A 13,803-nucleotide genomic window follows, 5' to 3' on the forward strand; every position below is an offset into this window, starting at 1 on the left:
TGGATTTCTATGTAATACAAGGTGTTTACGGGTGCGGCGAATAGTATTTTCCCCTATACCCTTTAGTTTTGGTTGCGTTGTAGTTCCCATAAGGCAAAAGCGACAAACGGTCACCATCATTGGCTATTGAACGCGGAAGGAAAGAAAAGAAAAAAACGATAATATATAAATGAGGCCACGTAGAGATAGTGAGAGACGCCAGTTCTCTAACAGCTTGCAACGTTCGACGACAAGGCCATCATACCCCAACCGCCACAACAACCGGAGGTAGTTATCGCCGGCGTCTTTATTAGAAGCTATATTATTAGCTAAAAGAGTGTTCATGGAAGGACAGTCAAGGAAATGGATGATATTGGTGGCTACTATATGGATCCAAGCATTTACAGGGACAAATTTTGATTTCTCTGCTTATTCATCGGATTTAAAATCCGTTCTTGGGATTTCTCAGGTGCAACTGAACTACTTGGCTGTGGCCTCTGATCTTGGAAAAGTTTTTGGATGGTCTTCAGGATTGGCTCTCATGTATTTTCCATTATGGGTGGTTCTTTTCATGGCTGCTTTCATGGGGTTCTTCGGTTATGGTCTTCAATGGCTTGTTATAAGGAACGTAATCTCTCTGCCTTACATCCTGGTACGTTCTCTTTTTGCTTCTTTATCAAACATGGCGTGTATTTATGGCAAGATAATAATTTGTGTTTCTATTGAGTTGATTTTGGATTCAATTCTTGTATGTGTTATTGGGGTCATGATTTTTTCTGTATTTCTTGGATTTGCGTTTTCTTTTTTTGGTTCTCTCAGATTGATTAGTGGTATGATTATTGAATTTGTTTCTGAATTTTTCATTTCTGGGTCTTAATTTCTTGAAGATACGTTTCTATTAATGGCCACTAAATTGCCCAGCTCTTCTGTTGTTTGCTCTTCAAGGGGAGACGGATGCCTTCTCCTGCCGCAATTCTCTAGTGTCTTCCTGATCACCTTACTTTTTGTTTGTCAAATCCCAAAACAACTTATTATTAAAATAAATATTTTAATGATTTAAATTTTAATATACACACCTTTTTAGTCAAAATTATTTTTTTCTTATATTTTTTATTTTAGCGAAAACATATTTTTCATATCAGCATTATTTTTTAAATAAAAATTATTATAATTTGAAAATTAAATTTCAATCAAAAAGTAAAATAAAAATCATTTTTGATAATTTTCATGTAATTGCCTAAAAACATTAACATCAACATTAATCTTTTATTTCTAGAACATCATTAACCAAAAACTTTTTATCTTTTTTTAAACAATTTTTTTTATTTTTCAACATGAAAATAAAGTTTAATAAAGTTTAACCAAAAACCAAATGCTCCAAAATTTAAAAAATAAAAATAAAAATCAATGGTGCTGTTAACAAGTGTAAAGTTTGGAATTTAGGCCATGTTTGGTGCTGTATTTGTTCTATTTTTTTAATAAAATTTTATTTTTTATATTTTTAAATTATTTTGAAGTGTTAATATTAAAAATAAATTTTTAAAAATAAAAAAAATATATTATTTTGATATATTTTTAAATAATATATATTATATTTCTAAAAATGCTCTTAAATGATAATAATGAATTGTTATCTTTAAGATTTTTTAAAAAAAAAACCAAAAAGAAACTCATTACTTTAAAGGAAGAAAATAATTGAGATGCTGTTAGAAAATGGAATGCTTGTCAGTTTTGTTTGCCTATTTCTGCAAAAAAAAAATAAAAAAATTCAGGAATACTTAATCTAGTGGGTTTTATTACCATGCACCAAGCTGTGCATGACTGTATCTGCCCTAAAATTCTTATTTAGTACATGACGTGCTATTCTTAAAAATACACATAACGCTGTCCGGTCATATATGTGTGTACAAGTTGTTATGGTGAATTTATAGTCATCCCGTATGTTCACCCTGAACGTTTTAATGGATAATATTAAACATTAAAAAAATAATAAAGAAGAATTTTAAATATAAAAAATTCATTTGATTAATGGGTACTCTACAACTGGATCTCACTTTAAAATCATAATCCAATAATTATATACATATTTTATAATTATATAAATATAAAATATTAACAGAATCATCAAGAACAACGTCGGCATCAAAAACAGGATCATTGAAATGTTCATGATCAAATACTTCTTTTAAGAAATAGATTATTGAAGGAAAGAAATTAAGCATGTATTGCTAAATTCATTAACTTCGAAGGCCACAATAAAATAATTATTTATAAACACATTACATTAGTTTAGTTAAAAAAAAACATCATTTCAAATGCGTTTCCAAGAGGGATAAAGTAATTTGGTTCTGTTTTGCCTTTGAAATCATACAAGTCTTCTGTTATTTTCATGAAGGAATAGCTGGAGATGCATGTGGCCACAGCTAGAGAGAGCTGCTAGATATACAGTGACAAAACTTGTTAGATATTCATAATATGAGCCATCCATTCTGGAATTTGAATCACAAATTTATAAATTAGAAGTCTAAGTTAGCTGTAAAAAAAAAGAGTTCAAGCTTCCAAGCTTGATTACTGCTTGGACCCCGACACCAGTGCTGAAACTGAAAGTCCTATCTGATGTAAGATTAATAAAATGATCATCGGCCTCCCAACAGAAGCATCTAGAAATTGCTGGATATTAAATGCACTTGCACATGCTATACTGTTCCTCCTGCGCTTACCTTTGCCAAAATCCTAAGGCACCACAACTTATATAAAATAGGAGTATCAATATAACCAGACCTCAATTGGCTTGGCTATTTATAATATCCAGTCATGGTACATAAATTTTCCCATTAGATGTCCCGGTCTCGTAATTAAGCTCTTTCGAAAAATATCACATTTGTTCTGATAAAATAGAAACCGATTTGAAAGGAAAGAAAATTGTGGAAAAAGCACAGGCAGAAATGCTCTTGTGTATCCCTCCTGCGTTGTTTGTTTATATACGAATCCATGAACTTTCTCAACTGTTGATGTTGGACAGGATATTGCAGTTCATATCCTCCATTTTAGTTGTAGAAACTTTCTAGTACCTCTTTAGTCCCTTCCTTCTGGGTATATAGTGTATAACACAAACTTTCTCTCGCATACTGCTGGTGAGAATAGTGCAAATCTAGTGGTTATATGTTTGCCAGTTGCCAAACTAGCAGTAGGTGCTGTATGGATTGTTTGTTAGCTGCTTTAATTAATTTTGTCTTTCTGTTTCCAACCCTTTTGTTTCTTTCCTATCCTTGATTTTGGCCATGGTTCACAGGGATGTTAGGTTTTTTTTTTCTTCATTTCTCTTCGATTTCCTTCCCTCTCCTTGCCTGTGCTAAAACATGCAAAATATATCCGTTAGCTTATATGATTTCTTATATTAATGGGGTGACACATAAGTTCCACAACGGAAAACCTCAGACTTGTAGATGACTTTCTCTTATATTTATAACCTGTCGTTTTAATTAGGTGAAGTTTACATCAGAGTTCTTGTGAACAAGTAGCATATTCCAGCAATGAACCAACATTCAAATTGGATTATCAAACTAGAACAGCTCAGTTTCTCACTGAGCTTGAAAACACATGTGACGAGTCAAGGTTGTTTTTCCACTAGCATATCGTATGTGATGGCATGTTATAGATGGATATGTTTCCTGGATTGTGTTCTGAAAAGAAAAAAAATGTTACTCCTCTGTAATTATTCTTCAAGATTCTGAAATTCTACATTATTAAGATCCAGAGTCTGAATATATACTTGGAGTGCTCTTTGTTATAAAAGTGTTGGGGGAAAACATTTTTCTGTCAAAATAATATAGAGAAGCAGCATAAGAAAATCTGTTGTGGACAGAAAGCAATGTCAAGTAAAAATGCTTATGCTTCACATGCTATTATCACTGCAAAAGCAGAAGGAAGTATTTGATGAAATATACTCGAGTGGGCTTACATTTTCCTACTTCATTTTTTTTATCGTTACATCATCAAGACAACATTCTTTTTAGTGAATTTTTTTTTGCAGGTGTTTCTTCTTTGTCTGTTGGCTGGATGCAGTATTTGTTGGTTCAACACTGTTTGCTTTGTCCTTTGCATAAAAAATTTCTCTGCTAACCGGCCCCTAGCTTTATCCCTCACGATAGCCTTCAACGGTGTGAGTGCAGCCCTGTACGCTCTCGCTGGCAATGCAATAGATTCATCATCAAATGCGATATATCTCCTTTTAAATGCTTTTATTCCCCTTATCTCTTCCATTGCGGCATTGATCCCAATTCTTCTTCAACCATCTTTAGACCCCCTTCCTCCAGATGGAGTCCGCCGTGATTCCATGATATTTCTCATATTGAATTTCTTATCCATCCTCACGGGAATTTATCTTCTTCTCTTTGGTTCAAATTCGTCTGATGAAACGAGAGCTCGTTTTCTCTTTGGTGGAGCAATTTTTCTACTAATTTTCCCATTATGTATCCCTGGTATTGTCTATGCTAGAGAATGGTTTCACCGGACCATCCATTCTAGTTTCAGCCTTCATGGCTCTGGCTTCATGCTTGTGGATGTTGAAGATCTTGAGCTTCACAAAGAGCTACTTACCCGGGAGTCAAGTTATCATGATAATGGAGATGAAATTCTGTATGGAAATACAAGACAGAAAAGCGGTGGTGAAAAAGATGGGTGCTGTGATACAATGGTTAAGAAGGATCGATTAGAAATGCTTGGGGAAGAGCACCCTGCGTGGTTGCTGGTACGCAGGTTGGATTTTTGGCTATATTATATTGCATATTTCTGTGGGGGAACCATTGGCCTTGTATACAGCAACAATTTAGGCCAAATAGCAGAGTCGGTCGGACAAAGTTCAAACACTACAACTCTTGTAACTCTCTATTCATCCTTCTCCTTTTTCGGCCGCTTGCTTTCAGCAGCACCAGACTACATTCGCGCGTAAGTGATCTTATGAAGTTTTCTGGACTTCTAATTTCAGCAGGGTCAGAGTGAATTGGATATGGTTCCTTTACCTTCTATTGATTTGCAGTCTTTCTTTCTTGAACACTAAATAAAGTGCTGCCAATCCTTCAGATATTTCAGCCTTGACATTATGTTATGCTAAAAAGTCATGATGTCTTCTGCAGGAAGATCTACTTTGCAAGGACTGGATGGCTTACTATTGCCCTTGTGCCAACCCCAATAGCCTTCTTCTTGCTTGCTGCGTCAGGCAACGGTCTGGCATTGCATATAAGCACTGCATTAGTTGGATTGAGCTCTGGATTCATCTTTGCCGCAGCAGTTTCAATAACATCTGAGCTATTTGGGCCTAATAGCATAGGCGTCAATCACAACATTCTTATCACAAATATCCCAATAGGGTCACTTGTTTATGGTGTTCTAGCAGCTGTAGTATATGATTCCCATGCAAGCTCTAGCCTAAACATCATTACTGACTCGGCAGTTTGCATGGGAAGGCAGTGCTATTACTTGACGTTTTTGTGGTGGGGATGCCTATCGGTATTGGGCTTAACTTCTAGTTTGTTGTTATTCTTGAGGACCAGACATGCCTATGATCAGTTCGAAGTTAAACGTATTTCTACGACACTACTGTATTAAGAGGTAGCCAAGATTATGGTGTGGTCAGGTTCAAGTAGACAATGGGAGGCAAAAGTTGTATAGCTGTTTACTTGTACTTGCTACCTGGCCAAAACTTTTTTAGTTTTCCAGGAGAGGAAGCTCTTTATATCAAGGATTTTGATCTGAAATGAAACCAACGAGAATCCATTTTTGAATTTGGCAGTCAATAAGATCATAAAGATGATTACCTCACAGTCTGATATATCGTTGTATTTCATTTGAAGGTTTACTGAATCTTAAACAACATGGAGGATTTTTTATTTATTTAATCTTTACTGTCACATGAAATGATCTTAATCATTCTTTGAAGCAAACAAACTGAAGCCACAGGGTATATTTCAATAATGTTTCCTGTAAAAATTAAATAAAAAAGTAAAACCATAAAAAAGAGCCTATATTCTAACTAATGATAAGTACAATATGTTTCATTTTTGATACATAGAAATAACCTTTCATATGCCAATGCCATCTTACTGGCAGTGAACATGGAAGCAGCATACTGTTGGCATGCCTTCCCTCTTTGAGCTAGTCTTCTTGATCCTTCCATCACCGCAGCTTCCAATGCCTCCTGTAAAGACGCTACGTTTGGAGAAAACATGAATCCAAACTCATCATCAACAACAATAGTGCCTTTAATACTAGGAAATCTTGATGCCATAACTGGTTTTCCACTCATCATTGCCTCCATGAGTGTGAGATCAAGCCCTTGAGGCCTAAGTGTCGGATTCACAAAGATATCAATCGAGTTATAGAATGCCCTCAAAGCAGATGGACTCATAGATCCCAAAACCAAGACTCTAGTGCCTAATTCTTTGTATCTTTGCTGCCACGGACCAGACCCTGCCACAATTAAATAGACATCAGGGTGTTTTGTTATGAACTCGGAAAATGCTTCATAGAGAAGAGGGTGCCCTTTATCTTTCACTAGTCTTCCAGCAACACCAAGTACTAAACTAGCATTAATTGGGACACCAATTTTAGACCTAAACTCATGGCCTAATCTCACATCTACTCCATAACCATGTTCATCTACACCATTGACAATTACATGAACTCTTCTGCTAGGAATCTGATACACATCCCTTAGCATCTCACCGCAACTATCACTAATAGCAACATGATGTTCATAGTTCTTGAAAAACCTTATCTCATTAAGCACTTTAGGGACAACACCATGGAGACTTCTATTAAAATCAGGAGAGATAGGCTCCTTTGGTTTTCGTGTCAAGTCCTGGTAAATACTTGATTGTAAGCTTTCAAGAGCTATACCATGCCAGGAAACTGCAAGATTCTGAAGGTTGCGAGCTAACCAATGAGGTAAAGCCACACTTTCCGAGTGAACCACATCAAATGGTCTTTCACGTTGGTTCTCCTCATCAAATTGCTCCCATGCCTTGTTATACCTCCACTTGCCTGGCTCCCCTTCATGAAAATGAATTTGTGGATAAGATATCGCACTGCCATGGGAAACAGATGGGTTATTTTCATCTACAGGAGAGGTGAAGATATGCACTTGGTGACCGCGGTGAGCAAGAGCGGTGTGTAAAGTGTAGGCATGGCGTTCCATGCCACCAGGGGTTGTGCCAACAGGCCATTTGCGAGAGAAAACAGCAATCTTGAGCTTGACCGGAGGGGGTTTATTTTCAATGAAGGCAAGGCGGTTCCATGCAAAGTCCGCGTTTCTTAGATCACCTGACCAGGGCTTATTGGCATGGTTGGCAATCAAGGTGGTGCAAATGGAGGTGGTTGGGGCACGGAGGAGAAAAAGGGCCGGGATAGTGAAGAGAACGATGAAGAAAAGCGTGGTGCATAGGCTGGATTTAGATTGAGAAGGGATGGCATGGGGTTTCTTGGGTTTGCTGTTGAAGGCCATGTTTTCTTGAGCGGAGGTAATGTTAGAATGTTGTCCTATGGGACTTGGTGATAAGATGTTTGTTGTGCTAAGTTCGATGAATTTTAAATCAGTATGCTCGAAAAAGTTAAGAAAGTGGGGAGGTTTTGCGGTGAGGTGGTAACGCACTGAGGGCAAGTGCATGTTGTTTTAGTGCGTTTTTCACGCATCCTCCAAGACAAAGAGGATCCTTCTTGTGATGCTGACTTGTTCATGGGCAGTTCATATGATAGTTTGAAGAACACATTACTCCATGTGCTCCCTTTTGTAATGTTGAAGCCTCCCTCCCCTCTCTTAGCCACCTCGTATCTTCTTCTGCCATTGCTGCCGATAATTATTATGCACGCCTGCTGGGTTCATGTGACCCAACACTACATCATAATTACTCGATAAAGTTAACTTTGGTATTTGTAATATGACTCTGTTCAAAACATCTCTTTTCTACGATAATAGCCTTAAACAATCTTCGTTTTGTACTTGAAACTAGGAGTAATTTTTATTTTATAAAAATATAATTAATAGATATATATTATTTATTCATGGTATTTTTTTTTATTAAGGTGGTCTCGGGCCATTCGATTGGACTTTAAAATTACACTCAACCCCCCAGATTTTTTGTTTCTTTTATTGATTCTTACCCAATTTCTTTCTCCAGCGGGCAGTCAACTTTGCGCTATGAATGTTAGGCAGTCGACGAAAGAGGGCTCAAATTCTTTTACGAAGTCAACCATTTTGGGTGGCTTGAGGTCGAAGCATCTCCTCTTAATTTTGACCGGAGCAAGCTAGCCAGGCACACTTTCACCGGGCCAGATTTTGGGTGATTTGAAAGCAAGAAATTCTCTCTTTCTTATGCCGTAAGTTTTGAGATTTGAAGAGAGTTCTTCATTATTTTATGTTAATGCTAAATGTCAACAATTTACGGCACTTGCCTGTGATTTTTGCTTGGACTCGAAGCCCTTTATTTTCAACCTCTGCTTGCTTTCTTTGCCAGAGCCCATGCTCATACCCTTGATGGCTTCTATTTCAAGGCTGTTCAACCTAGCTGATAATTGTCCGCGTTACGCTGATCAATTTTTTATTTTATTTTATTTTTTAAATTATTACATGTTATTAATATATTTTCAATATAAAAAAATAGTTCATACAAAGATTCCCTTAATATTTTATTGATTTGATAAATCTGAAAATAATTTAAAAAATTAATAAAAATATAATTTGAATAAAAATATATTAAAATGACACCTTTTTTAAGTATTTAAACAACAACTTATTAAATAAACTTAGGTTTATTTGTAAAACCCGTTACATAAATCATGATACCTTGATAACTCTATAGAAAAAAATACTAAATTTAATTTTTAATCAATTCAATGTTAAATAATAAAATTTAACTAAAAAAATAAGTTTAGTCAACTTAAGTTAACTTGTCAAATTTAGATCATGAGTTTGAGATAAACTCATATAAAATAAATCAAGATAAATTATGAAATTCAATTATCAATTAACTTAATGTTGAAGAGTAAATTTTTAAAAACAAATAGATACAAAAAACCATTTGAGCTAACCGATAAAACTTTTGACTTAAATTATAAGATTGGAATAACCTTATAAAATGTAAGTTAAAATAAATTAAGAAGCCTAATTCCTAATCAATCCAATATTGAAGAATAAAATTAAAGAAAAAACCCAACTAAAAAAACAATAAAACCCGAGTCAACTGGCCTTACCTGGGTCATAAGAACGTGATGACCTCGTAAAAAAAATAAAAAAATTATAAAACCTAATTCTTAGTCAAATCAATATTGAAGAATTAAATTAAAAAAAAACTTGAGTTAACCTAAATTAATCTATCAACTTGGATTAGAAAACTAAGATAACTCTATAGACAAAAATAAAAAATAAATATAAAATCTAATTCTAAATCAATTATGTTAAATGATGAAATTGAATAAAAAATATTCAATTAAAACAAAAACAAGTTAAAATCAGAATGAACATGGCTAACTCATAAAACTCATAACCTAAATCATAATATCATGATAACCTTATAAAAAATAAGTTAAAAAATGATTTTAAAATACAATTATCAATTAAACTAATATTAAAAGATAAAATTGAAAAATAACAAAAAATAACTAGAATTAACATAACTAACTTGTAAAACTTCCAATCTATATTATAAGATCGAGATAACTATACAAAATAAATTAAAATAAATTATAAAATTTAATATCTATTTAACTTAATGTTAAAAAAAAATAGGATTAAAATGAAAAGAATTTTTGCATTTCATTGCTATAATAAAATTTCAAGTTTAATATATGTTTATTCTTTGTTTATTTGTTATTGGTGTACGCGTAGTCGTTCCTTTTAATCTTGTTTACGTATCAATTTCAAGTAGTTTTAAATATTATTATAGTTTGAACAAAAATATAAATCCTAAACGTCTTTGTTCAAATATACAATTTAACATAGAAATAATTTATAATTATAGTTAAATAATATTTGGAAACATGGTTAAAATTATATTTTTAAGATATTTAAACTTTTTATTTATTTAAATTTAGATTTTTATATATTTTAATGTGTTAATTTTAAAAATATATTTTTTAATATATTTTTAAATAAAAAATATTTTCCAGCGATACTGCTACACTCTCCACACGTATCAACCAACAATTTGGGATTGCTTGTTTGATTGGTATAAATACATAGTTTTCTCTTCCTCTTCCTCCCACAACTGCCACTCATCTCCTGTCAGACTGAAGAGACTGCTAGAGCCGCTGATTCCACTGGCAACGGAGCTATTGATGAGGTCTAGACCGACAAGATAACCAGTTTGGAGATCACAAGTCACACGATCCCACAAGCAACAATTCTTTTTGTTGGTGTCGAGGACAGAAGCTTGGACGCAGTAATAAATGGAGGATCAATCGGGAATTTTTGTTTGATATGTAGCAGTAGTGATCTCTGGTGATCAAGGCATTTGCTAGATACCAAGGAAGAAAAGTACGTAATCCCAACAGAAGAGTTTTAGGAGGTAAGCGTGCATAAGCGGATTGCCATTTGAATAGTGATACAGATAATCAAACAAATGGGAATGAACACGAGGAAGGTAAGTATGACACAGTCATCTAACAAATCTCTTACACTTAGCCTTGTATTTCATTATTATAAATGATTAATTACGTTTTCTTGATGTGACTGGAGCTGATTTTCTATAAGTTGCACCTCTGCTTTCCAACCTTCCTCTGGGGGAAACTCCATTTCTCGCAGTGGATTTTGGTGATGCTTGCCATTGCCCACAGGACACAGCCATATCGTTGTAATGTTGGAGGGCTTCAAGAGTTTCGACAATAGATGGCATTTTGGGCCTGTCTCTGGGGTTCAAACTTATGCATTGTAACGCTAACAGGGCCATGTGCTTTGCTCCCTTGACAGAATACTGGCCTGCAAGTCTTGGATCCATAATACAGCGCAACCTGCGGCTGCTAGTCAGATAAGGTTTTGCCCAGACAATGATGTTTTGCTCATTCTTCGGTCTTGATTTATCTGTTGCTCTCCTTCCCGTAAGCAGCTCTAGTAAGACCACTCCAAAGCTATAAACATCACTCTGGGTTGTCAAATGCCCTGAAATGCATTGTCAGACGAGCCATTGTCAATCATCAAATCTCACAGTAATTGCTGCATATCATATTACATTTTCGTAATGTAGTTTATTAGTTCAAAAATCCATGCACGATAATTTTAGGGTTGGATATGTACATCACAGGATCTTCCTATTATGGACCCAAGAGAAAGTTTCGAGGCAACAAAATATTTGGTGCTCAAACCTGTTGAAACATATTCGGGGGCGGCGTATCCATAGGTGCCCATCACTCGAGTGGTAACATGTGTCTCTGATCCTTCAGGTCCCATCTTTGCTAGCCCAAAATCTGATAATTTAGCCGTAAAATCCTGACAGCATAATCAAAAAGAACATCTGACATGTCAAGTTAGGGCATATACTAATCTGAATGAGAAAAGAATGAGATGGTTTACGCACAGAATCTAGCAGCACATTGGAAGTTTTGAAGTCACGGTATATGACGGGCTTCTCAGCACCATGCAGAAAGGCTAGCCCCTTTGCTGCTCCTATTGCTATCTTTAACCTTGTGCCCCATGGCAGGGACACTGAAAGCCCTGTGATCATCAATAAACGAAACAAGACCTAGTTAGTAGCTGTTTCCATCATCTTCACGAACTCTTCTTGCACACGTCCCCCTTTCTTCATTTTTACCAATTCAATAAAATTAATATCAGAGTCAGGCAGTCAGCTTAATTTTTCAAAAGCTTTTGTCCATAGAGAATATACCCATTTTGAATTACATAAATTGGAAGGTTATGTAAATCATGTCCTGAAGGAAGAAAAGATTGTGTAATATAGAATTGACCAACCTACTTTTGAACAAGTGATTTTCTAAGCTGCCTCGAGGCATAAACTCATAAACAAGAAGTCGTTCTTCTTCCTCGCAGCAATAGCCAATCAGTTTTACTAAATTTGAGTGCCTAAGTTGTCCCAAGAATATTACTTCTGCCTGCAATAAAGAAAGATTTATTCAATTAATCAGCAGATATTGGAAGTTACAAAATTAACAATTAAATTATTATTCAAGATGAGTTTGCAGAGTAGAAGAGATTGAACATAAGTAAACTAGACATAACAAAGATTGTGCATTGGAAAGAAATAAAACATATATATATCTACTACTTTTCATAAAATAACTGTTTTTCATCATATTCTGTCTTGTACTGCTTTTCATCATATTCCGAATCTTTAATACGAAATGCTACCATCATAGTACAAGTGAAGATAAAAAGAGGGAAAACTAGAAAACCTCCAAGGAGATGGTGAGAGGAATTTTTGGACATGATGAGATATAAGAAACATAGTGAAACAAGGCCGACATCCCAAGTGAAGAGTTGTACTATGCATCTCACATCACGAAAATCGAGAAAATTACATGAAAAATACCATGCATAAAAAGGGTCAAGATTTGCAAGGTTACAATCTGCCAACGATCATAGAAACAATGAAAATAACAGTGAAAACAGTAATGGAAAAAATAGTTATGGTTACCAGCCATTCACGGTGACCTTGCAGGCCTTCCATGTCAAGAAGCTTAACAGCAACGGCCTGAGCCTTCAAACCTTGCCTCAAATTATCATCTACATAACCCTTATGCACAGTTCCAAACCCACCTTCACCTAGCAAGAAACTGCTAGAAAAGTTCTGAGTTATAGCACGTAACTCACTCAGTTGAAAGTCAAACAAGTCAGGCCCAAAATTCTGTGCCAGATCCTCGTTAATACGAATTGATGAAGAACGGCTAAGATCAGAGAATGACAATCTTCTAAACGATGGCAATGGAGCAATGCTCGTGGAAACGTCTGATTTTGATGTCCTACATCTGCTATAGTTGCCAAAGAATGCTTGATCCTCGACTGAACAGCAATTAGCTGTGAAGGGTCTCCATGGCTTTGAGGATTCTCTCATTGTTAGTGCAAGACAGCCAGGATATAGCTGGTTGTGTGTGTATAGTTATGGAGTGGTGGGTGCATTTGCTTTGTAATATAAACATCCTGGGTCTTATTATCTAAAAGCTAGAGAGGACATTCTTTCTTCAACTGCTCTAACTACTCTACTAAATTGGGCATTTTCTTTGTCATCTACCATAATTCCTTTAGATATTGAAGGGAGGAGTTACATCGGAGGTTACCCTTGTGGCTAATCAGAGCACCAGACACGGATCCAGACTTTGATTCCTGGGGGGCCTAACTGTAACATTTCCATTTTGAAAGAGCCATTTTCACATTACTTTTCTGAAAACTCCGTGGAGCCTGCCCGCCACTGCTAAGACAATTGAAATTTCTTAAAATTATATATTTCAAATAATTATCATTAATCCATTAATTTAAATTATTAAATAAATTTTAAAATATAATTTTTATTATTTTTTAATATATTTTTTTAAATAAAAATTTTTTAAACTTTAAATTTTTTTTATCTTAAATTAAATTAATTTTTTAACATAGTATAGAACTCATTACTAATGAATTCAATTCAATTAAAAAACTTAAATTATTAAATAAAATTTTAAAATAAAATTTATATTATTTTTTAATATATTTTCTCAAATAATTTTTTTTAAATTTAAATTTTTTTTATTTTGAATTGAATTTATTTTTTAATATAACATCAAAGCCCATTAATAAATTCTAATATCATATTAAAAAATTAATTTAATAATACAATTTTAAAATAT

At 34.5% G+C, this 13,803-nt stretch overlaps 3 protein-coding genes across 3 annotated transcripts; 1 reads left to right on the forward strand and 2 right to left on the reverse strand.

Moving 5' to 3' along the window:
* Positions 1-166: 166 nt before the first annotated feature.
* LOC105128154 (uncharacterized) lies at positions 167-5,801 on the forward strand. The gene is made up of 3 exons (XM_011029692.1): positions 167-631; positions 4,013-4,926; positions 5,115-5,801. Exons 1-3 carry the CDS (start codon positions 323-325, stop codon positions 5,584-5,586), a joined length of 1,695 nt encoding a protein of 564 aa, XP_011027994.1. The 5' UTR covers positions 167-322; the 3' UTR covers positions 5,587-5,801.
* A 109-nt stretch (positions 5,802-5,910) lies between these two features.
* On the reverse strand, positions 5,911-7,810 carry LOC105128155 (uncharacterized). Its single transcript, XM_011029693.1, has one exon. It carries the CDS (start codon positions 7,640-7,642, stop codon positions 6,011-6,013), a length of 1,632 nt encoding a protein of 543 aa, XP_011027995.1. The 5' UTR covers positions 7,643-7,810; the 3' UTR covers positions 5,911-6,010.
* A 2,703-nt stretch (positions 7,811-10,513) lies between these two features.
* On the reverse strand, positions 10,514-13,275 carry LOC105128156 (serine/threonine-protein kinase At5g01020-like). Its single transcript, XM_011029694.1, has 5 exons — positions 12,618-13,275; positions 11,940-12,075; positions 11,544-11,680; positions 11,332-11,455; positions 10,514-11,128 (listed from the first exon to the last, which is right to left on the reverse strand). Exons 1-5 carry the CDS (start codon positions 13,032-13,034, stop codon positions 10,680-10,682), a joined length of 1,263 nt encoding a protein of 420 aa, XP_011027996.1. The 5' UTR covers positions 13,035-13,275; the 3' UTR covers positions 10,514-10,679.
* Between the last annotated feature and the right edge of the window lie 528 nt (positions 13,276-13,803).

The sequence above is a fragment of the Populus euphratica genome, unplaced genomic scaffold (assembly GCF_000495115.2).
Source record: "Populus euphratica unplaced genomic scaffold, PopEup_1.0 scaffold49.1, whole genome shotgun sequence".
Taxonomy (NCBI): domain Eukaryota; kingdom Viridiplantae; phylum Streptophyta; class Magnoliopsida; order Malpighiales; family Salicaceae; genus Populus; species Populus euphratica.

Bases quoted from the DNA above. Each gene is read 5' to 3' on its own strand.
- LOC105128154 (XM_011029692.1), top strand. From the start codon at position 323: ATGGAAGGACAGTCAAGGAAATGGATGATATTGGTGGCTACTATATGG. The intron at 632-4,012 runs GTACGTTCTCTT...TTTTTTTTGCAG, and splicing joins TCTCTCTGCCTTACATCCTG to GTGTTTCTTCTTTGTCTGTT. The intron at 4,927-5,114 runs GTAAGTGATCTT...TGTCTTCTGCAG, and splicing joins GCACCAGACTACATTCGCGC to GAAGATCTACTTTGCAAGGA.
- LOC105128155 (XM_011029693.1), bottom strand. From the start codon at position 7,642: ATGCACTTGCCCTCAGTGCGTTACCACCTCACCGCAAAACCTCCCCAC.
- LOC105128156 (XM_011029694.1), bottom strand. From the start codon at position 13,034: ATGAGAGAATCCTCAAAGCCATGGAGACCCTTCACAGCTAATTGCTGT. The intron at 12,076-12,617 runs GTAACCATAACT...TCTTTATTGCAG, and splicing joins AAGGTCACCGTGAATGGCTG to GCAGAAGTAATATTCTTGGG. The intron at 11,681-11,939 runs GTAGGTTGGTCA...TGATGATCACAG, and splicing joins AGAAAATCACTTGTTCAAAA to GGCTTTCAGTGTCCCTGCCA.